General features: G+C 47.3%; 2 protein-coding genes across 2 annotated transcripts in view; one reads left to right on the top strand and one right to left on the bottom strand.

The window, feature by feature from the left end:
* The window catches only part of Ttc7a (tetratricopeptide repeat domain 7A), a 105571-nt gene extending 102624 nt beyond the window's left edge, over positions 1–2947 (top strand). The window contains exon 20 of the mRNA XM_031357419.1: positions 968–2947. Within this exon, the coding sequence (XP_031213279.1) occupies positions 968–1189 (222 nt within the window). The 3' untranslated portion in view covers positions 1190–2947. The remainder of the gene's footprint in view (positions 1–967) is intronic.
* Positions 2948–12363: 9416 nt separating this feature from the next.
* Positions 12364–25048, bottom strand: part of Stpg4 (sperm-tail PG-rich repeat containing 4) — a 61586-nt gene continuing 48901 nt past the window's right edge. Inside the window, exons 6-7 of the mRNA XM_031356898.1 lie at positions 17377–17481; positions 12364–12506 (exon numbers count right to left, since the gene is read on the bottom strand). Coding sequence (XP_031212758.1) covers positions 12390–12506; positions 17377–17481 — 222 coding nt within the window. The 3' untranslated portion in view covers positions 12364–12389. The remainder of the gene's footprint in view (positions 12507–17376; positions 17482–25048) is intronic.

Here is a 25048-nt window from a genome sequence, read left to right as displayed (position 1 = left end):
CCCCGTCCTCTGCTTACCCAGGAAGTCAGAGTTGGAGATTTACCTCCACTCTTTGGAACAAGAGAAGCCCCCACTTCTAAGCATCATGGGGTGCCTTCAAAGTGACAGGTCAGTATAATGGTACAGAGCAACCTTTCTGGGACCTGAAGCCTTCCCCATGCCCACACCCTGTCCCTTGTCCCCAGTATGGAGGAAGGGGATTTCAAGGCTGCCAGTTTCACTTCCCACCCCATTTGTGACAATTCCTGGCACTTCCTCTAGTTCTCTTGCAACTCTTTGCAATGGTTCTTTGAACTAAACTGCAAAGCCATACTTCCTGCACCTGACCCAGGGCGTCCAGGGCCTTTGATGCCAGAGCCCCTTCTTGCTCATTCTCTCAGCAACTGCTCTGTGCCCCGACCCTCTCCCTCCTGTGCCCAGCACCTGCCAGCGTAGGCTCTGCTGGCTGCTTGGTCCCAGGACCCAGCAGTCCCCGGGGAAGACTGAGGCTGCTGAGGCGGGCAGAGAATCGCCCCCTCTTTGTTGCAAAACTAGATAGCCTTCGTGCTGTCAGTGCCCGTGGGGTGAGGGGCAGCTCCTTGCTGCTTGGCTGCAGGCATCATGCTCCTGGCTGGAGCTGTCTTAGACAGCTTTGCATCCACTGACACATCTCTGCCACCCATCTTAGATGGCCATGCACTGAGAAAATGTATTATTTTTTTTTCCCATTTGTTGAAGAGTGAATGGAGGGCCCAGAACTCCCCACACAGGGCCACTCAAAATCAGGCCCCGTCTTTTGAAGACAAGAGAAACGTAGCTCCTACAGGTTAAAGCAGGGCTTGGGCAGGGACAGATGGGTTTTGCATGAGTAAAGGGCACGGTCATTTGTCTGTGGCCCAGCCAGACCTGACTCTTGCTGCTCGCCCTGGTTGCTAAGCTCCCCCTGCCCAGGTGGCCTAGTTAACCTGGTCCTGTGCTTCCTTTCTAGGGTCTGATGCTCAGTAAGCTGGGCCACAAGAGCCTGGCCCAGAAGGTGCTGCGGGACGCTGTAGAGAAGCAAAGCACCTACCACGAAGCATGGCAGGGCCTGGGGGAGGTGCTGCAGGACCAAGGCCAGAGCGAAGCAGCAGTCGACTGCTTCCTCATAGCCCTGGAGCTGGAGGCCAGCAGCCCTGTGCTTCCCTTCTCCATCGTCGCCAGAGAGCTGTGAGCCCCTGCGGCAGCTTCCAGGGGCGGCAGACACAGGCAGGGGGCAGGGAAGGACGTGCATACAGATGTGGGGCCTCAGGGAATAGATAACTAGTGAACACTTTCACAGGCTTCCAGGCCACTTCTCCCCCACACTCCACACCCTGCAGGCCCAGCTGGGCCTGAGCTCCCAACTGAACCTGGGTAGACAAGATTTGCATCCAAAGCAAATGCCTTGCTCCCCAGAGGCTGACTGTTGCTGAGCACCTTTTAGATAAAAGGTGTGTCTGGGAGCCAAGCCCCTTCCTCTGCTTCCCAGACGCCCCGCATTTCCTGGTTTGGGATGAACCAGTCCAGACTTTGTGTACCATAGAGATGAACTTGCCTGCCAGCCATCCTCTGGGTAGCCAGACTTTTCCTGGATGGCTTTCTTGATGCCTCGGGAGACAAACTGTCTTGAATCTAAGCGACTTCGCAGAGCTGTGAGCAGACATGCTGGAGAACCCCGGATACATTTCCCCCATCCAATCTCAGGGCAGTGCAAGCTTGAAGCCTTGTCCAGGACAGCCGCAGCTTGAGGTCCCAGACACAAAGAGGACAGTGGGCTCCTGGATGCTTGCCAGACCAAATTATCACTGTTGATGCCTGGTGTCCCTTTATGGGGAGGTTTCCTAGGGGTTCACTATATGTGCTTTCTGTGTACCACCACGTGCCTTGGGGGATCGTGTCAGGCCAGGCCCCTAAACACAGTCTGCCCGTCTTCCATTTTCACTCACTGTCATCTCCCTGGAGACACGCCCCAGCTGGTAGACTCCTAGGCCCTGTGCCAGTGGCCTCTAGGATACGCCTTGCAATACAAAACAGGGTTCTTTTCTAGCACCTTGAGTACATAGTCCCTCAAGGCTTTCCCTACAGTGCAGGAGCCGCCTGCTTGGGTGAGTTACATCCAAGTGACTATTGATAGGCCTCAGTCCAGGACACCTCATCACCCACTGCCCAGTTTTCACCTTAGGCTTTGCTGAGTAACCCAAAGCCCCAGCTTGGCTTTTTGTGCTCCCCTGCCTAGGCTCCCACAGAGGCCATGCTTGGGTAGAGACAGAGGAGGAACCCGACTGCCCCACCTTTCTGTGCCCATGCGCTCTCTGTCAGGTCCTTGGGCAGATGTCCCTCCCTGGCTCATCAGCCATGCACTCTGGTTTGAAACTTTCCCTCAGGAAGCCATCTTCCAAGGCCTAGCAGAAAGTTCCTTTCTGTCTTCCCTACTCTCTGGGTGCAGCTCTTTCAGGTTCACGTTGCTCTTGTGTTAGAATGTGTACGGGGTGGGAGCTGCCCTGAGTTGCCATGCCAACCACAGCTTCCTTGTGGAGAAAGCTGTTGGAGTCTGGCTCCATGGTGGACTGATGTACCCTGCTTATCCCCTCATGTCCTCAGAGAGCTGGTGCCTCCTGGCCACAGCCACAGGCCAAAGGGAGGATATTCAGTCCTTGGTTGAAGGGTCTCTATGTGTGTATGTGTATATGTATATGTGTATATATATATATATATATATATATATATATATATATATATGCTAGAGATCTATATTTTTATGGAATTCTGTTAGAGTAAAAAAAGGAAAGGCAGATACTATTGGCATACTTTGGTGGTCAATCTTGGCAGTGGGAAAGACAGCAAATACATTCTGACTAAGCATTTCCTCTTTGGAGGCGCTGGGAGACAGACCCAGTACCTTACAGCGACTTTGGAAATTGAATAAAAGGCCCTTGAAGGGGAAACAGGACTGTCTGAATACTGTGTTCATTTTTTTGGGGGGGGGGGGTTCGAGACAGGGTTTCTCTGTGTAGCCCTGGCTGTCCTGTAGACCAGCCTGGCCTCGAACTCAGAAATCCGCCTGCCTCTGCCTCCCAAGTGCTGGGATTAAAGGCGTGCACCACCACCTCCCGCTAGTGTGTTCATTTGCCTGGTGCTCAGCATAAGAGTAGTGACCCAGGCCCTGGAGAAGAAACTGTCAGAAGAGAAACCAGGAAAGCAGGGCTGAAGGGAGGAGAGGAAGGAGAGGGAGGAGAGAAGAAGCCCAGCCTCTGAGAAGGTTGAGTTCTGTTGGGTAAGCAGTGAGGCTAGAGGACAGGCCAATGCCTGGAAGTTCTTGGAGGAGGCAGAGGAGTCTGGGCCTGGTCCAAGGGCTGGGCCTGGCCTGTGGCCCGTCTTTCAAATAAACCTACCCATAGGAAACCTCAAGGATTGGGGGTGTTAGCAATCAGGCATCTCCATCACCCAATGACAGCAGGACAGGTCATCAGTGGCTGCCAAGACAACACATTTCTCCTGTGGCCATCGTTGAACATCCTCCCCGTGCACGTGTGCTAGGCAGTCCCTCCCAGCATCACTCTCTTCTTCCCTCCACCCTCACCCAGAGGCAGCCTCTGTGTACTGCTCCCCGATAAACTTCCACGTGAGATCTGGCTTAGATCAGAGTGGGATGATTGGAACACATCCAGGTGGACCTATGTAAAGAAGCCCATAGCAATGCATCTGAAGTAATTATGATTGTATAATTGTACAAATATAAATTGTCTATTACAGATCTTTCACCAATTTTTTTTTTTTAAAAAATGATGTAAGTTAACAAACAAGCTCATGACCTCTTCCCCCACAAGGGATTCCCTTTTATACTCCCAGGGTGGCAGCACCCACACTTTGAGGACAGCCATTCCGTGACTTCCCCCAGAGTTTAGAGCTGGTCTAGTCCAGAGCTCTCTGATGTTCCCAGGGCAGCCAGCGTTTGTCTCTGCCCTTGCCCCTGTGACCTGACACTGGGAGACTATGAAGGAAGGGCTCTGTGGGGAGCCAGAGGGGTTTGTTTGTATGTTTGTTTGTTTTTCCCCTTCAATAGAAGTCGTGTTGCACATTGAACCCCAGAGGCCTTAAAGTGGCAAGGATGTGCCTTTTACCACTGAGCTACGTCCCTAACCCCCTTCCCACTTATTTTCAAAGCAGGATTTCATGTAGCCCACACACTGGCCTTGAAACCAGGATGTAGCCAAGGCTGACCTTGGATTCTCCATCTTGTCTCTCCCAAGTACCTAGCTCCGAGGACCAGCTTCCTTAGCTGCCACCTCCTCCTTAGGCAGCACACAAATTGTAGTAACTGACAGTTGGTATCATGTTACACACCCAAGCCCTCAATGTTCTCCCCTTTAAGACTGTCATATCCACGGTGGCGGTGTCTACCCGATCAGGGGAGGCTAGAGGAAGAGGCAGAGACTCCGTCTCCCGTTCAGCAGTGTTGCCATGCAGATCTGGAACTAGTCAAATGGAGGGTCGGGCAATAGAGACTTCCTGAATCCTGGCATTTCCTGCCCTCTCCACCCAACCCCACCCTGTTCCAGTCCACAGACTGTGTTCACAAGCCCTCATTAGAGAACAAGAAAGCCAACGTTGTGCCTGCATAAGGGCTTAAATCTGGGAACAAAACTTGGGGCTACCCTGTGCTCCCTCACTCTGACCCTCTAACCCATACACCGTTTTCTGAAGCAAATACGACACGCACACACACACACACACACACACACTTGTACTTCTGACTTAACTGTTAATCTGCAGAAGCGAATATGAATGGATTTTCAGCTGCCAGTTCTCCAGCTCTTTTTGGGGTACCGTAGTGCTCAGTGTTGAGCAAGCTCCCGACTCACTGCTCAGATATCAGCATGCACATATTTCTTGGCCTCTGGAAGCCTCACATTAAACAAGCTTCTCATTTGTCCACTCCACCTCCTAACTCTTTCTCCCTGGCTTGAGCAGCCTTGAGACCAGCCACACAGTGCTGAGCCAAGGACTCTGGGAGTCTCTAGAGGTGCCTGCAAAGCCCCTGCTATCTGCCACCAGGGATCCTCTGAAACTGTCACCAAGTTTTTAATTGTAAAGAAGAGGTTCATCGAAGGTCATGCAACAGGCAAGAGTTGCTCCCAGGAACCTCGGTCACGCACTTCACGGCAGAGATCCGGGGCTAAAGTAGCTATGACCTTCATCCTATTGTGACAGAGGCAGGACAATGACGCTGTGATTACCACCCAACCAGGAACTTCTTTCGATCCTACACTGGTTGTGTGGCCTTGAGCAAGTTGCTTAACCTCTCTGTACCCGTTTTCTCCTCTGCAAAGTAACAGTGGAGTAGTAGCTGCTTTGTGGATTCTGATTGTGTAAGAAAAACATTTTGAGGACTCTGAAGACCACCACACTGGCCTTCAGCCTTGCCCTCCCCTGCCCTAACACCTACAGCACTATGCCCCAGAGCAGTTGATTCTTAAGCACGAAGAACTGCTTGAGCCCACTTGTGTGGGTCACTTGGCATCCTGTAGATTGCCTTCCCATGGGGATGTGCATTGTCTTGATCCAGTCAGTTGTGACAAAAGCCATAGGCCCCAGGATACAAAATATAGCAGCTTATGTAACTAGAACTCAGTCCCTTCTGAGATGCTCCACAGGCTTGGTTCTTCCTTCTGTTATAATGGTACAGGGTGGATCCCTCCAGACGGACAGACAGGACACAACCACCTCCCTCTTTGTCTTCATTACCTAAGAACTGGTGGGAACCTCTCTCCTATGTCTTCCCCTGAGATGAGAGTCACACTGACACACTTATATATATCCGTGCAAGCACTGGGCCATGCACATGACACTGGGCTCACAGTCAATTGCTAATAACCCTTTCAGCAGTCCACAGCCTTGGTAGGGGGGACTCTGTCCCCAGGAAAAAGACCATGTATTAACCACACTTGCCTGCTGTGTAACAGAGTCTGAGAATACAGGGTCCGTGCTCTGTCCTCTGCCACCCTCTAAGGACACGAAGGGCTCAAGGGCTCTGAGGATGGAGACACAAGTAACTTCTCATTGCCACAGCAGAAGGATAATGGACTTCTGGGCACTGGTGCCATAGAGGTCTTCTCTGACAGTATCCCAGGGCAGACTACACCAGTCCAAGGGCCTTGAGTACCTAGAAGCCACCAAACTGCTACCAGAGTCACCAGGCTGGCTGGCAAGAAAGGAACTGAATGGTGTTCTGTGACACCCATCTTCCAACACCGCCACTCCCCCCCCCCCCCCCCCCCCCCCCCCCCCCCCCCCCCCCCCCCGCCCCCTGCCTCCATTCCCTGCCCCGAAGCTAGAGTAGTGGTTCCTTGAGCAAGGGACTGTGGATTTCCCAAATAACGGTGCACAGAAGATCCCAGGCAGCTGTGAGTGCAGACAGACTGGGAGGCGTGTGTGGGACTCCAGGATGGACTGCTGTGGACCCACACGCTGCTCACACATGCCGGGTACACGCACGTGTGAGAACCTATCCAGGTGAAGACTGCCATTGCCCTGTTGTTCTCAAGCACTTGGCCTTTCCCTTGCTCAAACGCACCTTTAGACTTCGGCAGTCAGTCACTCATTACCTTCTTCAAAGCCATGAGCTTGGTTGTGAACCATCAAAGGTTAAACATGTGTAGAGACTCTGCCCTGGACTCTTACACTTTGACGGATCTTTCTTTTTTTTCTTTTTCTTTTTTCCGAGACAGGGTTTCTCTGTGTAGCCCTGGCTGTCCTGGAACTCACTCTGTAGACTAGGCTGGCCTCGAACTCAGAAATCTGCCTGCCTCTGCCTCCCAAGTGCTGGGATTAAAGGCGTGAGCTGTGGTGGTACCCAGCTTTGGTGTATCTTTCTTCCTTTTTTACTTGAAATAATTGTCAATTTTTATTCACTGAAATTACGTAGGTATACCTTTTTGTTTGTTTGTTTGTTTTTGTCTTTTGTGTTTTTTGTTTTGCTTTTGTTTTTACTTGTTTGTTTGTTTGTTTGTTTTGAGACAGAGTTTTTCTGTGTAGCAGAGCTCTGGCTGTCCTGGAATCACTTTATAGACAAGGCTGGCCTTGAACTCACAGAGATCTGCCTGCTCCTGCCTCCTGAGTGCTGGGGTTAAAGGCTTAATATATATATAGTTTATAATGTCAGGCAATTCCTGGGAAAATGTATACCCTTGAAGACCCAGGTAAGTAACTAGTGAAGGACATTTGGAAGACAGAAATCACTAGAAATTATATCCATTGTCCTTGTCTTAGTCAGGGTTCTCTAGAGTCACAGAACTAAGGGAACATCTCTCTATATTGAGGGAATTTATTGTGAATCTATATTGAGGGAATTTACAGATTATAGTCCAACTACCCCCACAATGGGCAACTGTGAATGAGAAATCCAAGAATCTAGTAGTTGTTCAATACCAGGAGGCTAGTTGTCTCAGCCAGTCTTCTGTAGAATAGGTTCCAACAAATGTGCTGGCAAGTAAATGCTAGCAGGCGAAGAGTGAACCTTCCTTCTTCCAATGTCCCTATGTAGGTCTCCAGCAGAAGGCATAGCCCAGATTAAAGGTGTGTACCACCATGCCTGGATCTGGGACTTGCTTTGTTCCAGGCTGACCTTGAACTCGGAGTTCTCCTTGCCTTAGTCTCCTGGGATTAAAAGCATGCACTACCTTCCCTGGGCCTAAGCTTTTCAAAGCCACTGTGCCTCAAGATCTCCATGCCAAGATCCAGATCAGAAATGTGTGTCTTCCAGCCTGGAGATCTGGATCATAGGTGAGCCCTGTGATTGATTCCAAATAGAGTTGAGTTGACAACCAGAAATAGCCACTACGGTGGTACTCTGCTTTTCCATTGCTATGATAAAATAGTGATCAGAAGCAACTTGTAGCAAAAGGGTATATCCCACCTTAGAGATCCCATTCCATATGGAAGGAAGTCATGGCAGAAACTCAACCAGGACCCTGCAGGCAGGAACTGTGAATCAGAAGCCATGGGGGAACACTGCTACTAGCTTATCTTCCATGGCTCAATCTGGTGTATCTTTCAAACCAAAAAGTTCACTGTCTTACCTCCAGCTAGTCCTCCGTCCATCCTTCAAATAACTAAACAAAGATACCAAGACTATTCAATAGGGAAAGGGCAGACCTTCTAACAAACATGGCTGGGAGGACTGGATATCCACATGCAAATGAATAAAGTTCAACTCCTGCCTAAAACCATACTCAAAATTAAGTAAGAATAAATATCAAAAGACCTAAATGTAAGACCTTCTAACAATCCTAGAAGAAGATGCAGAGGGGAAAATCTTAAGGACATATATTCTATTGACTTCCTAGGCATGAGTTCCTGGGCATGACAACAAAGGTACAGACAACAGGAAAAGAGACTTTCATGGATGTTTGAAAATTTGATGTAGAAGACATCATCAGCTGTGTAAAAATTTTAAAAATTCTCTATAATCCTCAGCTCTACTAGAATTCCCCAAAGAATTAGAAGTTGAGTCCCCCAAAGAGATATTTATACATTTGTGTTCACAGAAGCTAAACCATGGGAGCAATCCACGTGTCCACACAAAGATTGGATAAGGTAAGCACGCGTGCGTCCGTGCGTGCGTGCTCATACACACACACACACACACACACACACACACACACAGCCATAAGTAAGTGACATCTAGAATGCTACAGATGAAGCTGTAGATAGGACTGGTCACTCAGGCAACCTGTGGTCCTTAGCCACATGTTCATGCCTGCCACATAGTCACTGGGGCAGGATCTACATCTGTGGGTCCAGAGAACAGGGGCAGGACAGGGGTGGGAAAGTAAGAAAGGGCCAGGCTGCCCACATCAGTGCTGTGACTTTTGACATCCTCTGCCTAATGAAGAGGAAACTTCACATGAACACAGTGGGAGAGGTTTGCAGTCATATGCCCTTTGGTTGGAGCCAGATTCACAGAGCAGCTGGAAGGTGGGGTGGAGGAGGAGAGCGCTGCTCAGGGGAACCAGGGCAAGGACCCAGGGAGACACAAGTCACAGCAGACAAAGGAAGGGAGACAGGATTGCTTTCTTAAGATCCTGGAGAATCCCCCAGGAATTTAAAATGGGTTAAGATGGAGTGGGGACCATCGAGGGAGGTCTGTAGTTCTGTAGATTTGTGGTGCCTGCACAGAACTTCCTAAGTCAGTCTCAGACATGTCACATGATGCACAGGATGTTCTTAGCTGCTAAGTATCAATGTTGGATCTTATAGCCAACCTCAATGCTTTTGATTTTTTTCAAGACAGGGTTTCTCTGTGTTGCCCTGGCTGTCCTGGGATTCACCTCTGCAAATCAGGCTGGCCTTGAGATACATCTGCCTCTGCCTCCTGAGTGGTTTGGTTTTGTTTTGTTTTGTCATCAAGCTCAATGTCAAACCAGGTCTATCCATTTTCTGTTTCCTCATCTTAAAATTATCATACAGGAACTTTAGCCCATTTGAAGAATAAAACTCCTGGGCAGCTCACGCCTTTGATCCCAGCATGAGGGAGGCAGAGGCAGGCAGCTCTCTGAGTTCGAGGGCAGCCTGGTCTACAAAGCAAGTTTCAGGACAGCCAGGGCTACACAGTGTGACCCTGTTTAAAAAAAAAAAAAGTCAAACAAGCAAACAAGCAAACGAACAAAAACATTGAGCCTCCTGCCTCATCACTATGTTATTCCCAGCAGGCAAGAAGCTCTGACATTCCACAAGGCCCAGGATGGTGGGAGGTGGAGTTTCCTCCCCCAAACGTGAAGCCAGGAAGACCATGTTGTAGGGGCTTCTAAATCCAGAGAGCAAATGTGTCCTTTTCACTTTTTAAATATAGCAAAGCAAAGAGGCTTTATGTTTGTTTAAGTACTTGCCAAAGCCCTGGACTCTTCTTCCTTTTTGAGGCCTAGGACCTATCTGGTCCTCTTGGACCGGGAAGGGACTTCCTGGTGTGTAAGGCCCACTCTCCTACCCTTCTGACAGCTGTGCACCCTCCCATGCTCTCTCTCTCCTTCATTCTTGCAGGGCCACTCTTCCTCTGGCCCTCCCTCAGCAGATGCTTGTCCCAGCCTTGGGCTTTTGTGCAGATGGCCTCCTTGCCCCTGTCTGGCTTCCCTTTTCCTCCCTGCCTACCCTAACCTCCTGGGACCCTTGGGTGTTGGCCAGGCTCTTCCCATTTACATGTGCTGGAGCTTAGCTCTGCTGCCTTCTCCTTCCACTGAACACATGTGGCCCTCATCTGGACACCAGCAGTGATCTGGCATTCAAAGACGAGAGAGTTGGTCTTCACATCACGGCTGTCACCTGTGTGAGGACAGTCTCGAAGCCTCAGACCCCAGGAATCTGCTGGAGGCCCTTGGCACAGCTCCCCCAGCTTCTTAGGCTCCTTCCGTTTTCCTTAGTACCCCTCCAAATTCAATCCCATGGCCCTTCATCTTTGTTCCAAGCCCCTCAACCAAGCATATAGTAGATACTAAAGATTTCCATTGACTTGGAGTCACAGGCACTTAATGGGGACATATACACTCACTAAGTGAGTTGGCTGTTGTATGCAAACATAAAGCTAGATGTCATATGTTATATGGTATATGGGCATGCATATATATGGCATACCTATGTAATTGGTATGGCCCATGCTTCTGGAACCGTGATGAGCAAAACATGAGATTACATCATTTGATGTCGTCAAGAGTGAATGTAAGAGGCCTGAGGATGCATAGGGTGTTCTTAGCTGCAATGGGTGTACCACGGTACGGGGAGGGGGGTGGTGGGGAGAGGAGGTTGTTGTGCATGTGTGTATACCAGTATGTATGGACACACTGGCCTATGCCTGAATGTGAGGCCGTGTGTCAATTTTGAGTGTCTTCTATCATTTTCAACAACATCTTTTGAGACAGCTTCTCACTGAAGCTGGAGGCTGCTGTTTCAGCTAGACTAACTGGCTAGAACCTGGGATCTGCCTGCCCTGCCTCTTTCGCCTCTGTCCCAGCACTGTGCATGCTGTCATGCTCAGCTGTTGCATGGATTCTAGCACTTTAACATACTGAACCTATCCCATAATAGACTGTTTTACTGTGGACTCTCTCTCTCTCTCTCTCTCTCTCTCTCCATATATATATATGTGTGTGTGTGTGTGTGTGTGTGTGTGTGTGTGTGTATACATATATATATATATAAACTAATGATATATGCACTCTAAACTAATGATAAATGAGCTAGGCTGAGGCTTGGTGGTTAAACACATGCTTATCACACATGAAGGCCCGTGTGTAACTCCCAACACACACATACACAGGCATACACATGTGCACACATATGGGTTAAACATATAGAAAATGATACACGGCAAAAAGAGCAAAGCCATAGTACAATGATCAGACCAGTAAAATAATAGCTGTCTCTTTTTGCTCTGTACAATAGCTATCGTGCATCTATGGCTAAAATTCCTTCCTGAGGAAGACACAGTGTCTATACCCACCCCCCCCCAAGTTCTCAGTGACAAACTGAGATATAGTTCTAAAGTTAACTCTGGGAAACCAATAAGTTACTGGGCTCACTCTGGACAGAAAGGTACATGTGTGCCCTTAGAGCACCACACAGTCAGGTCTTTCCCAGCCTATACACCAATAAGCTCCTCATGGAGGTCATGTACGAAGGCCAGAATTGCATGTGACTGGCTGGGCAGCATGACCAGGGCCCTCCCTCTGTCTGAGAAAAGATCCACAGTCAATGAGCCTCTGTATGATGACCTCCGGCACATGGAGAAGGGTGGTGACACTCTGGCTAAGAGAATAGTCCTGTAAAACAGTGGCATACGTGCATACAACAGACAGGCAATGGCTTTGTTTCTATGGGTGTCATCACAAACTTGTATCACAGTGTCATTAGGCAATAGAGCCTTTTCTGCTCCTTCGTATTTTCCAGAGACTTCTGTCAGATATGTAGCCATCACTGGCCAGGATGTTAGCTGTCATGTGGTTGTGTAACGGTTCAGTTCTTTTCAAGAAGTTGAAAAAGAGAGAGTACTACCTTTTGGGAGCCTGTCAGTTCTACCTGTGGCTTGATGCGACCAACCCATTGTCTTCAAGGGGATCTGGAGGCCATCCAACATTAGCATGATGGAGCTGGAGAAGCCCAGGCCACACAGCACATAACCTAGACACCTGGGCCGTGCACACTGCTGCAGGCACAGCCTGGACCAGTCTCAGGGACAGCCACACTCTTGGACTAAGCGGAGCAACTGACTGTTCAGACATGACAGTCACCCAGACAACTTCTCTTGCTCATTGGTCAACCCCCGCGAGAAACAGGGAGGATCATTTTCTAAACATAAGAATTTGTTAACACTCAAGGTAGCTTGGCACCAATCTTGTTTTATTTTAAAAGCCAATTGTGTTATTGAAGAAGAGGCTGTGTTCTCTACCCATTTTGGCAATGGTTGAAGACTGCCTAGGGTACTGTTTTGAAGCTGTATATGCTCCTGGGCCTGGTGTTTTCTGAAACAGACAAAAAAAAGATTGGGCTTGATGAGATCGACACCCTAAGTGCCTGTGTCCAGCTCCTGGATGAGCTGTGGGTGACGTATTCCTGAGGAGAGAGATAAGGAATGTCTTAGGACCTGAAGAGGCTCCTTTTTGGGAGTCACTGTGAGACTGGGAGATGCCAAGACAAGGACAGGAAAGCCACTGACTGCTGATACCACCTTGGATGAGGGCTCATCCACTCTCTCCTGAGATCTTGGAACACAATTTCTTCAAATGGCAGTAGCCCAGGCAATTGTTATCTCAGAGGACGCCATATTCCTCCTGACTACTGATCAGGAGCAGTAGTCAGGTATACTGGTCTAGCCTCTGGTCTAGCAGCCCAGATGGAATTCTGCAACGACATGTCTAAGTCAAAAGCCCAGACTGCTTCCCACAAGGGAATGAGGCATATCTGAGCTCTTTCTGTGGGCTCCATGAGTTCTCATAGTAGCATCTTTTATGTGTATGTTTGTGGGTATATGCATATGTGTATGGTTGTATATAAACGTGTATAGTTGTATATATACATGTATGTGGTTGTGAGCCTCCTGACATGCGTCCTTTGTAAGAATAGCAAGGACTCTTAACCTGAGCCACCTCTCTAGCCTGAGTACCTTTTGTTAAGACCAAGTTTCTCTGTGTAGACCTGCTTGTCCAGGAACTCACTCTCACCAGGCTGGCCTTGGCCTTGAACATAGAGATCTTCCTGCCTCTGCTTCCCAAGTTCTGGGATTAAAGGCATGCGCCATCACCACCCATCTGACCTGAGTGCACTTCTTTTTTTTTTGTTTTTTCGAGACAGGGTTTCTCTGTGTAGCCCTGGCTGTCCTGGCACCCGCCTGCCTCTGCCTCCCAAGTGCCGGGATTAAAGGCGTGCACCACCACCGCCCAGCCCTGAGTGCTCATTTTTAAACATCATGTGTTCGCTTTGTTGAAATTCTTGAGCAAAGCATTTTGTCAGGTAGTTAGCCAAAGTCTCACTTTAAAGCAGAAATGAATGTTCTTTCCTGAGACCGAGACTTTAGCTTGTGGTCATTGCTTCCCACGAGGGATGCACACACATTCTTGAAAGGGAAGAGAGTGCTTATCTTGGGCCCCTTGAAGGAGCATCATTGTAGCAGTTAAGGGCAGGGTTCTGACATGGCGGTACACACTTGTAATCATAGCACTTAGGAGGAAGCAGGAAGATCAAGACCAAACTGGACTGTACAGTAAGACCATTTCTTTGTATTAAAAAAAAAAAAAAAAGGCAGAAAGGGGCTCCAGAGGCAGCTCAGTAGTCAAGAGGACTTTCTAGGTAACCATGAGGCCTGAGCTGAGATCTCAGCACCCAGCACAAGGCAGTCTCAACCGTGAATGTGCTTGTAACTCCAGAGATAGAGGGACATCTGGGGCTGGCTGGCTGCCTTCTTAGCCAAAAACATGAACTCAGGGAGACACTGTGCTTCAAAGGAATAAGGTAGGAAATGCTAGAAATGGGTGGACACCCAATGCCATCTTCTGGCCTACACACACACACACACACACACACACACACACACACACACACACACACGTACGTGCGTGTACACACATACACATGCACATGCACACACATGCATTCTCACACGCACTCTCTCATTCTCTCACACACACTTCACATACACATCACTCACATACTCACACACACAAACAGAAAGAATGAGTAAGGAGGAGGAGGACAACCATACTGACATGGGTTTCAGGATCTAGTAGGCCTGGGTTTGAATCCTCATGCTAGGACCCAGCATGGCGCCAAGACACCAATTTGTACAGTGGTTTTGCCTGGTCCAGTCAGCAGTTGGCGTGTTGGCTCCATTGCCGTCATTAACTATTGTCGCTCCAGACATGCCTGCCCATCCTCTCTCTCCGGGAGGCCGTGGGTGGTAGCTGCACCACCCTGCGCATGGAACAGAGCAGTCAGCCTGCTAGATGACATCAGCTGCCTACCAAAACTGCTTTTAAAGGCAGGATGTTTGCTTGGCCAAAAGCAAAGGAACCGCCTGGAAATGTAATCGAGTCCTGGCCACACGTCAAGGGAAGCGGAAGCCTTTATTAGTGCTATTAATGGGGCTGCAGCGTGAGTGTGCAGGCCTGACAGGCCAGCCCACAGACGGAGATTGGGGGTGGTGCACACAAAAAAACCACCCCTCCAAAGGCTGATGGCTGTGGATCCAAGGATCCTCCAGCCCTAATTTTACTATTACCAGGTGATACTAAAATTTTCTCTAAGAGAAAGCATCAACCCTGGACTCCAGCCCCTACTTAGTGGTTGTTACCCTTTCTAGCAATTTGCTCAGTTTTCTTGGGGGTTTAATCAGGTGGCAAAGGATGCCTGTGGGCAGTTTCTGCTGTTGGACTCCTAATCCCCAAAGCCCAAAAGTTTACTCTTGGCTGTCCCCTTAAATCCTCACACCTCATAACATAATGAACATCATAGATTCCAAGGGAAATCTCTAGCTGACTGGTTGGTAGACTTCTCATCTACTGGAAGAGGAAGAGGTGCCTGCCCACTTTTGTGGAGGTCCCCACCGAGAGTTGTGCAGCTTGTCCCCAGATGATGAGGCCGTCCCCATCTCTCAGATCAACCATTGGCAAAGACTGACTTGTCCTCGATACAGATGGGAGTTCTTTTCCAAAAGAGGGAATCTGATATGCAAGGATATGCAATAGTCATGACTCCGAGGTTCCAGAATCAGAAGCAATTCCCAGAAACTAAAGCATCAGTTAGCAGAGCTGATAGCTCTCACTTGGGCTCTAGAACTGTCCCAAAGAAACAGCGAATTCTTTACATCAGATGTATCACCTTGGACAGGAAAACACATTTATTTTGAAAGAAAAAAAAAAAAGATGTTTCTAGGAAAAGGGCTTAAGCAATTCTGCAAACAGATGCCCGCAGCCCACAGTCAGGGCATTTACCCTGGGAAGCCTGAGAAGTAGATCGTCCGTGCCTTGTGGTCCTATCTCCAGACACTTCCCAGGCTTGGTGGGTTTTCAGGGAGGAGAGAGGCTTTCCCATATAAAACAGAAAAGGCCACTGAGGTAATTAAGGTGTTCTTTTGTGAAATAATTGCCAGGCTTGGGCTACCTAAGAGCCTCAGAATGACAACAGTGGGCCTGCCTTTATGACAGAAGTAACTCAATCTACATTGTGTATGGCGACCCCAGTCCTTTGGAAAGATTTATTTTATTTTTTTAAATAAATATTTATTTTATTTATTTTATGTGTATGAGTACACTGTAGCTGTACAGATGGCCATGAGCCATCATGTGTGTGGCTGCTGTTGAACTCAGGACCTCTGCTGGTCCTGCTCCCTCTGCCCACTTGCTCCGACCCCACTCACTCCGGCCAGCTTGCTCCGGTGAAATTAACTGTAGCTGTCTTCAGACACACCAGAAGAGGGCATCTGATCTCATTACGGGTGGTTGTGAGCCACCATGTGGTTGCTGGGATCCGAACTCAGGACCTTCGGAAGAGCAGTCAGTGCTCTTACCTGCTGAGCCATCTCGCCAGCCCTGGAAAATTTTATTTTTTAAAAAAGCTATAATGATCCCTTAAAGCAGTGGTTCTCAACCTGTGGGTCAAGACTCTTTTGTGGGTCAAATATCAGATATCCTGCATATCAAATATTTACAGTATGATTCACAACAGTAGCAATGAAGTAATTTCATGGTTGCAGGGAGGGGTCACCACAGCTCACACGTGCGCCTGTGTGTGTGTGTGTGTGTGTGTTTCCTCACCCCCAATTAACACCTTTTTTCAACTACAAAAAATCTTTTTAAAAATTTTTTACGTGTTTGTCTGCATGTAGGTTTGTGACCCTGTGCATGCTCAGTACCTGAGGAGTTCAGACAAGGCTGTCAGACGTCCGGAAACTGAAGTAACAGATGATTGTGAACCACCATGTGGGTGCTGGGAATCAGAACTTAGGTCCTTCTGAAGAGCAGTTAGTGCTTTTTAAACATAAAATCATGTCTCCTTTAAGAAATATGTATATACACAAATCTACATATATATGTATGTACACATATAAATCTACATATATATGTATACGCACATATATATACACACATGTGCACACACATACAAACATACATACACACATAAGCATGCATATGCATATATACATACATACACACACATACATTCTCACACACACAAACATATGCACACACATACATACGTGCATTCTCTCTCTGTCTCTCTGTCTCTCTGTCTCTCTGTCTCTCTCTGTCTCTCTCTCTGTCTCTCTGTCTCTCTGTCTCTCTGTCTCTCTGTCTCTCTCTCTCTCTCTCTCTCTCTCTCTCTCTCTCTCTCTCACACACACACACACACACACACACACACAGTCTGGCTTCAAAGTCACACAGATCCACCTCCTCTCAAAGGATTGAAGTCCTGCCCCACCACGCCCAGGTCTGAACTGGTAAACTCTGTTCTCGGGGAATTGTCCTATCTGCTTTAGGAACAAACAGTCCTTCTGTTTAAACCCTTGACATCTTAGGCCCCCAGAAGCCACGTGCACACACTCAGAATGGCAGTTTCGGGTGTCTGACAAAGCTCCTGCATTGTTCATGTCAGTGTCAGCCTGAACAGCCAGGTCAGAAAACCCAATGCTCTGTAAAGCAACTACAGTCTTGGAGCCCTGGGTGGTCCTATGTCAGAAGCTTCCAGACACGGGTACTCTCACATGGCCACCAACATACAACTCAGAACACTGCCATGGTATCGTACAGATCCCTTCTCTGCCTGCCCTGCCCCAACCCACACACATGAAATCCTAAGACCTAACCCTCTCCACAGTGTGTCTCTTAGAATACTTACTGAACTGACAGGCAAGAATCGGGGAACCTTAGATCGAAAACAAGAAGTAATAGAGCCTGTTGGGGGTGCTTTCATCTCATAGTCACCTGGTCCAGGGCCCTCGTGCTGGAAAACAGTTTAAAAAGTAAAGGAATACTTTATTTTCACTAACATTTGATGTATTTTAAGGCATTATTTGCCTTCTACAAATAAACACGTGAATCATTTTGATGTAATAGAAACTTCTAGATCCGGGCTTGCAAAATCTTATGAGTGTGACCTAAAAGCATGGAGTAGTAACCATGCTATCTGCTAAGCTGCCCCAGGCAGAATCATGAGAGGAGGGAGGAATACCAAGTCACCTGGAGGTCTTAGAGTTTCCATTGCTACCATGAAACACCGTGACCAAAGCAGCCTTGCGGAGGCTTACATTTCCATCACTGAAGGAAGTCTGGACAGGAACTTAAGCAGGGCAGGAACCTGGAGGCAGGAGCTGATGCAGAGGCCATGGAGGAGTGCTACTTACTGGCTTGCTCCTCATGCCTTGATCAGCCTGCTTTCTTATAGAACCCAGGACCACTTGTCCAGGGATGACACCACCCACTATGCACTGGGCTCTCCCACACTGATCACTACTTAAGAAAATGCCCTCCAGCAGGATGTGATGGAGGCGTTTTCTCAATTGAGGTTCCCTCCATCCAGATTAACTCTAGTTTTTGTCAAGTTGACATAAAACTAGACAGCACAATAGGCTATTCACACTTGGCCCAGGGGAGGACAGAGCTGCCACCTGGCTTGAATCCTAGAACTTGGAGTCAGCAGAAACCACAGGAAGCTTTTCATGATGAGCATCCCTCTGCTTGGTGGGGAGGCTTCCGGCTCCACCCTCCTGATGACAACAGGATGGACCTTCCCCTTCTGTTGCTAGCTTAGGAGTCTTTTTTTTTTTTTTTTTTTTTTTTTTTTTTTTTTTTTTTTTTTTTTTTTTTTACCAGAGGGAGCTGTGGGAGTGACAACAATAAATGAAATATGATTTGGACCGAGTTCAGAGCAGCTTACACATGGGAGGAGGATGTGGGCAGAGCCCAGCATGCTTAGGAACCCATGTTGCTGAAAAGACTCAGTGTGCAGGGACTCTGCATTTTTCTGGAGTGCTAACCTTGAAGCTTGACTTATTTGGTTCTGACTTAGAATGGCCAATGAGAGTATAGAAATGGTAGGCTTTTAGTAACCCTGTACACTCCCCAAGAGCACTGTTGTTCCAGCTAAGAAGATGGGGCAGCTGGACCTGCTTGAGGAAGCTCCTCAGTGACCAGCGCCTAGAGCCTGAGTGGCACAGATCACAGCACTCTGAGTTCTTCTGTTGAGTTGTGTCTCCACCCCTAAACTTACATAGCCAGTGAACTCACGTTGTACTTGATTGTGTTGAATGGTGCATGCTACCTCACATACAGCTCAAACATGTTTTAGACCTGTGAATTCTGAGTAGCCAGGACCTCAGGATATGACTTTACTTGGACACAGGGTCTAATTCACATTGAGGTCTTGTCGTTCCAGTGGGCTCATGTCCAGTGTGACTGCTGTTCTCTTGGCTGAAAAGGAGACATTTGGACACACAACATGCATGCACACCAGAGGGAGAGAGAGAAAACACCATATGAAGACAAAAGGAGAGAAATATTTCTATCACAAGGCATGCCAAGACATCCCAGCAAGACCCATAGCTAGGACGGAAGACAGAATGAAGGCCTTCTCACACTTAGAAGAAACCAGCAAAGTGACTGCTTGACCCGAGACTTCCGAAACCCTTCTACTGGATCTAACAAGCACTCATCTGTGTCATTCCTTGTTGCTTTACAGCAGCCAAGAAAACGAAATCGTAAGTGTTCCTCTACCAACCCACCAGGTTCTGGACAATGGGCTAGAATGTAGCTGGAAATGATCATCTCCCAGTATCTGGTCTCCTTTTGGGGGCATTAGAACAATTTTGGGTTGAGCATATGTGTACCCAGAATAAAAACTCAACTTCCTGAGCTCTTGGGTATATCTAGGTACAACCACATGAGTTACATCAGGATGAAAAGTTGGAAGTAGCTGAGATGTGGAGTTCCAGGGATCATACTCAAGGGGAGGACACACGGCATTTCTCCTGCCCTCTCTGTGCCAGCTGGCCTCGTGCCCTCCGCCCTCTACAGCTATGAAAACAGAAGGCTTGCTCAGCTGAGCAGGATAGAGGAGCCTAGCCTGAACTGCTCACTAAAGGGCTGTTTACAGCATTAAACAAATCCCCACCTTCTTTAAAATACTGGTACTTAAAACCACTGTTTCAGCTAGACAGTGGCTCATACTTTCAACGCCAGCAATCAGGAAGCAGGGGTAGGCAGATCTCTAAGTTCAAGGCCAGCCTGATTTACAAAGTGAGTTCCAGGATAGCTAGGGCTACACAGAGAATCCCTGTCTCAAAAAACAACAAACTCCTAACAACAACAACAACAAACCACTGCTGTCCCATTAGGAAAACTGAGTCCTAGTTGACAAGAAAAACATACATTTCTTTATGGCTTATATTTTAGTGGGGAACATCAGAAAAATCTAAAATATTCTATGTACTGTACATGTCACCCAAAGGGATTGGTATGATAAGAGAGCACACTGATATAGTCCCAGTGTGCCCAGGAAGTCCCATGGAAAGCTACGATGGACAGGAGGACGAGGAGACATTTGTAAGGCAAGACAACTGGAAGAAGGGTCTATGCTGGAAGCAGTGAGAAAGGAAATCACAGCAGGCAAGAAGGGACAGGGCCTGGAGGACAAACCTGAAGAGGGCACACTGTTCGTCCCAACTCTTGGGATAAGTGTTGCATTGCAAAGGTAAATGAAAAATGGTAACTGGCACACACTGACCTGACTCATAGAAAAGTCCAAACCATTCTGACTGGTTCTTCCCTTTTGAAGAAAATATTCAGCAAATTTTTGAGCCCACAGTTGAAAGGCTTTGAACTTTTTAAAAGAGATTTTGAATTTTTAAAGAGATTGAATATTTTAAAAAGACTCAACTTTTACTGTTTGAATTTGTAAAGACTCTGGACTTTTAAGAGTTCTGTGTTTTTATTATGAGATCCTGGGAGTGAGCAAGAAAGGAAAGGGTTAATGGTAGCATGCTTATGTATCACATTGTCAAGGAGTGACTGTCCTGGACAGCTTTATATAAACTTGACACAAGCTAAAGTCCTCTGAGAGAACAGAGTCCTGATTAAGAAAATGCCTCCAAAATCATGTAGGGCAGTTTTTCAGTCAGCAATTGATGAATTAGACCCATTGTGGGTAGTTCAATCTCTGGGCTGGAGTCCTGGGTTCTATAAGAAAGCAGGCTGAGCAAGGCATGATGAGCAGTGAGCAGCACTCCTCCACAGCCTCTGCATCAGTGAGCAGTGCTACTCCGTGGCCTCTGCATCAGTGAGCAGCACCCTCTGTGGCCTCTGCATTGTCAGTGAGCAGCACCCTCCATGGCCTCCACATCAGTGAGCAGTGCCCTCCATGGCCTCTGTGTCAGTGAGCAGCACCCTCTGTGGCCTCTGCATTGTCAGTGAGCAGCACCCTCCATGGCCTCCGTGGCCTCTGCATTGTCAGTGAACAGCACCTTCCGTGGCCTCCGTGGCCTCTGCATTGTCGGTGAGCAGCACCCTCCATGGCCTCCACATCAGTGAGCAGTGCCCTCCATGGCCTCTGTGTCAGTGAGCAGCACTCCTCTATGGCCTCTGCGTCAGTGAGCAGTGCCCTCTGTGGCCTCTGTGTCAGTGAGCAGCACTCCTCCATGGCCTCTGTGTCAGTGAGCAGCACCCTCCGTGGTCTCTGTGTCAGCTCCTGCTCCAAGTTCCTGCCCTCGATACTTTTGATGATGGCCATGGTGTTTCATCACAGCAAGACTGATTCTAAGAACTTGGTTTCTACACGGTCTATGCAGTCTGTGGTGTTTAGTTACAGCACTGGAAAACAGACTACGACACCAACCAACTTTTACATTATTTTATATTATTTTGGATTTTTTGCTCAGGCTAATTTGGAATGGGTGTCTATCACTTGCAATGGAATAAGTCCTATTCTTCTTCTTCATCTTTCCTCTCAATTGTAGTCAGACACTGTTGTAAGTTTAGTCTGTCTCAGGAAACGCTCTGCTCGTAGCTGGGTCCTAAAATGCTACTCTGGTGTCAACACCATTGGAAAAGCTCCACAGACTGTTTTTGGTTTTGTTTTTGTTTTTGTATTTTTAAGAAACAATTGCTAGGATGGGCATCACATCTTTGAATCCTAGTAGAACTGTGACTGTATTTGAAACATATTTTCCAAACTGTGTTATCTACAAGTGCGGCGCATCAATGAGGAGACTGAGCAGGGATCTCCCATAACCACCCTAATTTCTAAGTTCCATCCAAGCAAAAATCAATTTTCTGCTTTATTCTATACAACATGTTTATTAATTACTCTCTGTTCCCATGGAATTTCAAGTTATCAGCTTAGTTTTTAATTGAACTCACTCTTTAAGTCCAGGAACCCCTGGAATGAGCTAGCTGTCTTTAATGTGTAGGATGCCACACTCTGATACTCCTACCCAGGGCACTTTCTCCCAAATGTGATCGAAACAGACAACGCAGCCGTCACTTGTGTCTGCTCCGTCCACTTGGTTCGCCCTTCCCTTCCGTATTCTACATAAGGCCGGCAAAATGACTGGACATGGTCTTTACATCAAATAAAGAAAACATGATTGTTTGACATCAGATTTGTTTCCACTAACAAGATATTATTTATCTTCAAAAACTGAGTTTTGAGAAATCATAGGCGTTAGAAAAGAAATAACCACCTCACCAGCTCACAGCACCTCACAAAGCCAGCAAAAGCAATTTCGCTCATATTTCCTGTTTCTTCATACATGTGATCTCACCCAAATTAATCATAATTTATATTTATTATTATTATTATTATTATATATTATTTGCATGTTGGATATTTCCTTGGAAAATGGCTAATTTATTTAATGTGTGTATGTGTGCTTGAGTGTCTGGGTACCACGTATGGGAAGTCCAGGAGAGGGTGTCACAGCTTTTGGAGCTAGAGTTGACAGATTGTTGTAGGTCGCTATATGGGTACTCAGAGCCAGACTCTGGTCCTCCGGAAACTGCCAAGCGATCATCTCTCCAGACCTGTCCATTGCATTCATTCATTCATTATTCATTCATTCATTCATTCATTCATTCATTCATTCATTCATTCATCCAGTCATCCATTCACAGACAGGGTCTTACTATGCAGCTCTTGCTGGCCTAGCATGTATGATGTAGAACAGGCTGGCTTTGAATTTATGAAGATCCATCTGCCTCTGCCTACTGAATGTTGGGATTACTGTCTGCTGCATTTTTAATTGTTCTAGTAAGTCATCAAAATGTGAAGTGCCATTTTATAATGTTTTCAGTAATCACTTTAGTGACTAAAAATGGTCCTTTGGGTGGACATGTGAAGTTCTTTAAAGATCATTTTCTTTCTTCTGGCAACTAAGTTGTTATCATTATCAACAATTCCTTTATGATTTATTTGTTCTTTGGTTTTGGTTTTGGTTTTGGTTTTGGATTAGTTGTGAGATGAGGTCTTATGTAGCTTGAGATGTCCTAGGACTTTTAACGTAGCCAGTGCTAGCCTGAAATCTTGACGCTCCTCCCTCCAGCTCCCAGGAGCTGGGATTCCGGGTATGAGCCATCAGAAGCCATCAGGCCTGGCTCCTTTGAAGGTACACTTCTCTGACTGGCTGTTTCTGTACATGAGAGGAGGATTGTGGCAACACACAATTAGTGAGGTTGCTTTGGTTTGGTGCTGGGGATCCAACCCAAGGCCTTCCACATGCAAAGTGATGGCCCTGCCATTGAACGGAGACCTGTCTCTCTCAGGTGTCTCTGTTTATGGGTCAGTGTGAGTGCCTGGGCCTTTGTGCATGTATACATGCTTTTTCTAGCGTCCCCCACCACACACACACACACACACACATTCCCACAGGCACCAGGTGCACTGTCCTGTTTTAGGCTATACTTTTTGATGCTGGTAGTGTTTCTGCCATTTATACCCCTACTTGCAACTTGCTACGTAGATCAGAGTGACCTCAAACTTGCCACGTAGTCAGCGATCAGCTTGAACTTTTGATCTGACTGTCTCATATATGCAGATAGAACACCAATGCTCATAAAATAATAAATAAATCTTCTAAGAAGAGCACCAGTGCACCCAAAATAATAAATAAATCTTGTAAGAAATTAATGAAACTGTAAATCATCAATAGCTGTACAACCTTACATTTGTAATTTGACTTTAAAACTCATTTTCCAACCAAATTTCCAAATATTCCTTTTGAGAAACCCCTATACTTTGGGAAGAAAATATAATCATTTACCTACTGAATCCCCCAATATTGAATAAGAAGTCTATAACAAGTATGTGTGTGTACATGTGTGACTGTGAGTGTGTGTATCTGTGTATGGCCTGCTCCAGTATCTGAGCAGAGAGCACCGCAATAAACAAGTCCTTATTTGGAGCATCGTGATAAACAAGTCCTTATTTAGAAAAGTTGAGTGCCTCCAGTTTGTGATGCAAGCTGGCATGATTTCTCGTGGCCTATTATGCTTTGCCGCGTAACTGATGCTGATTGGGACCAGGGAAAGTATTTAACCCGCGAGTTCTGGGGGCTGGAAAAGAGATGAATGAATGATTCTATAGTACAAGGTTCCTGAATAAACTTCCTGGAGAAGAGTTCGTGGTTGCTTCCTTATTTCCGCTGGTCGGTGAGGCGGCAACAATTGGTGGTCCATACGGGGACATCTTCTACAGCTCAGAACTCCTTGCAGACAGGGCAAAAGACTGGTAAGTTCCCAGGTAAGGTGGGACGAAAGGGAAGGACCTCGGTAAAGAGGCAATAAGGTCTCCGGGTTGGAGCAATAAAGTCCTGTTAAGGGCAAATCAGGACCTCAGTAAAGAGGCAATAAGGTCTCCGGGCTGGAGTGATAAGGTCCCGTTAAGGGCAAATCAAAAGTGATATTATGGGGAACTAGCAATCTTGTCTCGTGTTTGTTGCTCTTAAGGAACTATTAAAAGCAAAAAAGATAGAATTGAAGAGAGGAACTCTAGAAATATTTCTATCAGAAGTAGATATTGCTGCCCCTTGGTTCGCAGTGTCGGGTCACCTGACGCTGTCCAGCTGGGACGAATTAGGGAGAGATCTGGATTTTGCCTGGGAGGAAGGAATCTTAAAAGGTGGAGTGCAACCAATCTGGAAACTGCTTAGGAGCTGCCTAGAGGATAAAGTGTGTTCTAACGCAGTAGAGAAGGGACAGGAAGTGTTAGAACAGCTGAAGGAAGAGAGGTCAGCAAAGTCTGAGAAAGATCAGACTGATGAAAGTGGCTCGGACTCTGAAGGGGAACTTGAGAAGCTAGTACAGAAAATGGAGAAGTCCACCATTAGGGTGGAACCCACAGCCCCAGGGCCGCCTGTATCCTTAACCCCCCCCCCCCCCCCATAACACTGCCACGTACGGTACTTCCTTTTGTCCGGAAGTTTGGCGGGAAGCTAGGGGTCAGCACTGCTTCCCTGTGTTTCAAGATGCCCAAGGGCAAAAGTTTCATGAACCATTGGATTTTAAAGTCATAAAGAACTTGG

The sequence above is a fragment of the Mastomys coucha genome, unplaced genomic scaffold (assembly GCF_008632895.1).
Source record: "Mastomys coucha isolate ucsf_1 unplaced genomic scaffold, UCSF_Mcou_1 pScaffold6, whole genome shotgun sequence".
NCBI classification, from domain to species: Eukaryota; Metazoa; Chordata; class Mammalia; order Rodentia; family Muridae; genus Mastomys; species Mastomys coucha.
Note: the sequence above shows the minus strand (reverse complement) of the source record. Positions and strands in the feature narration are given on the sequence as shown.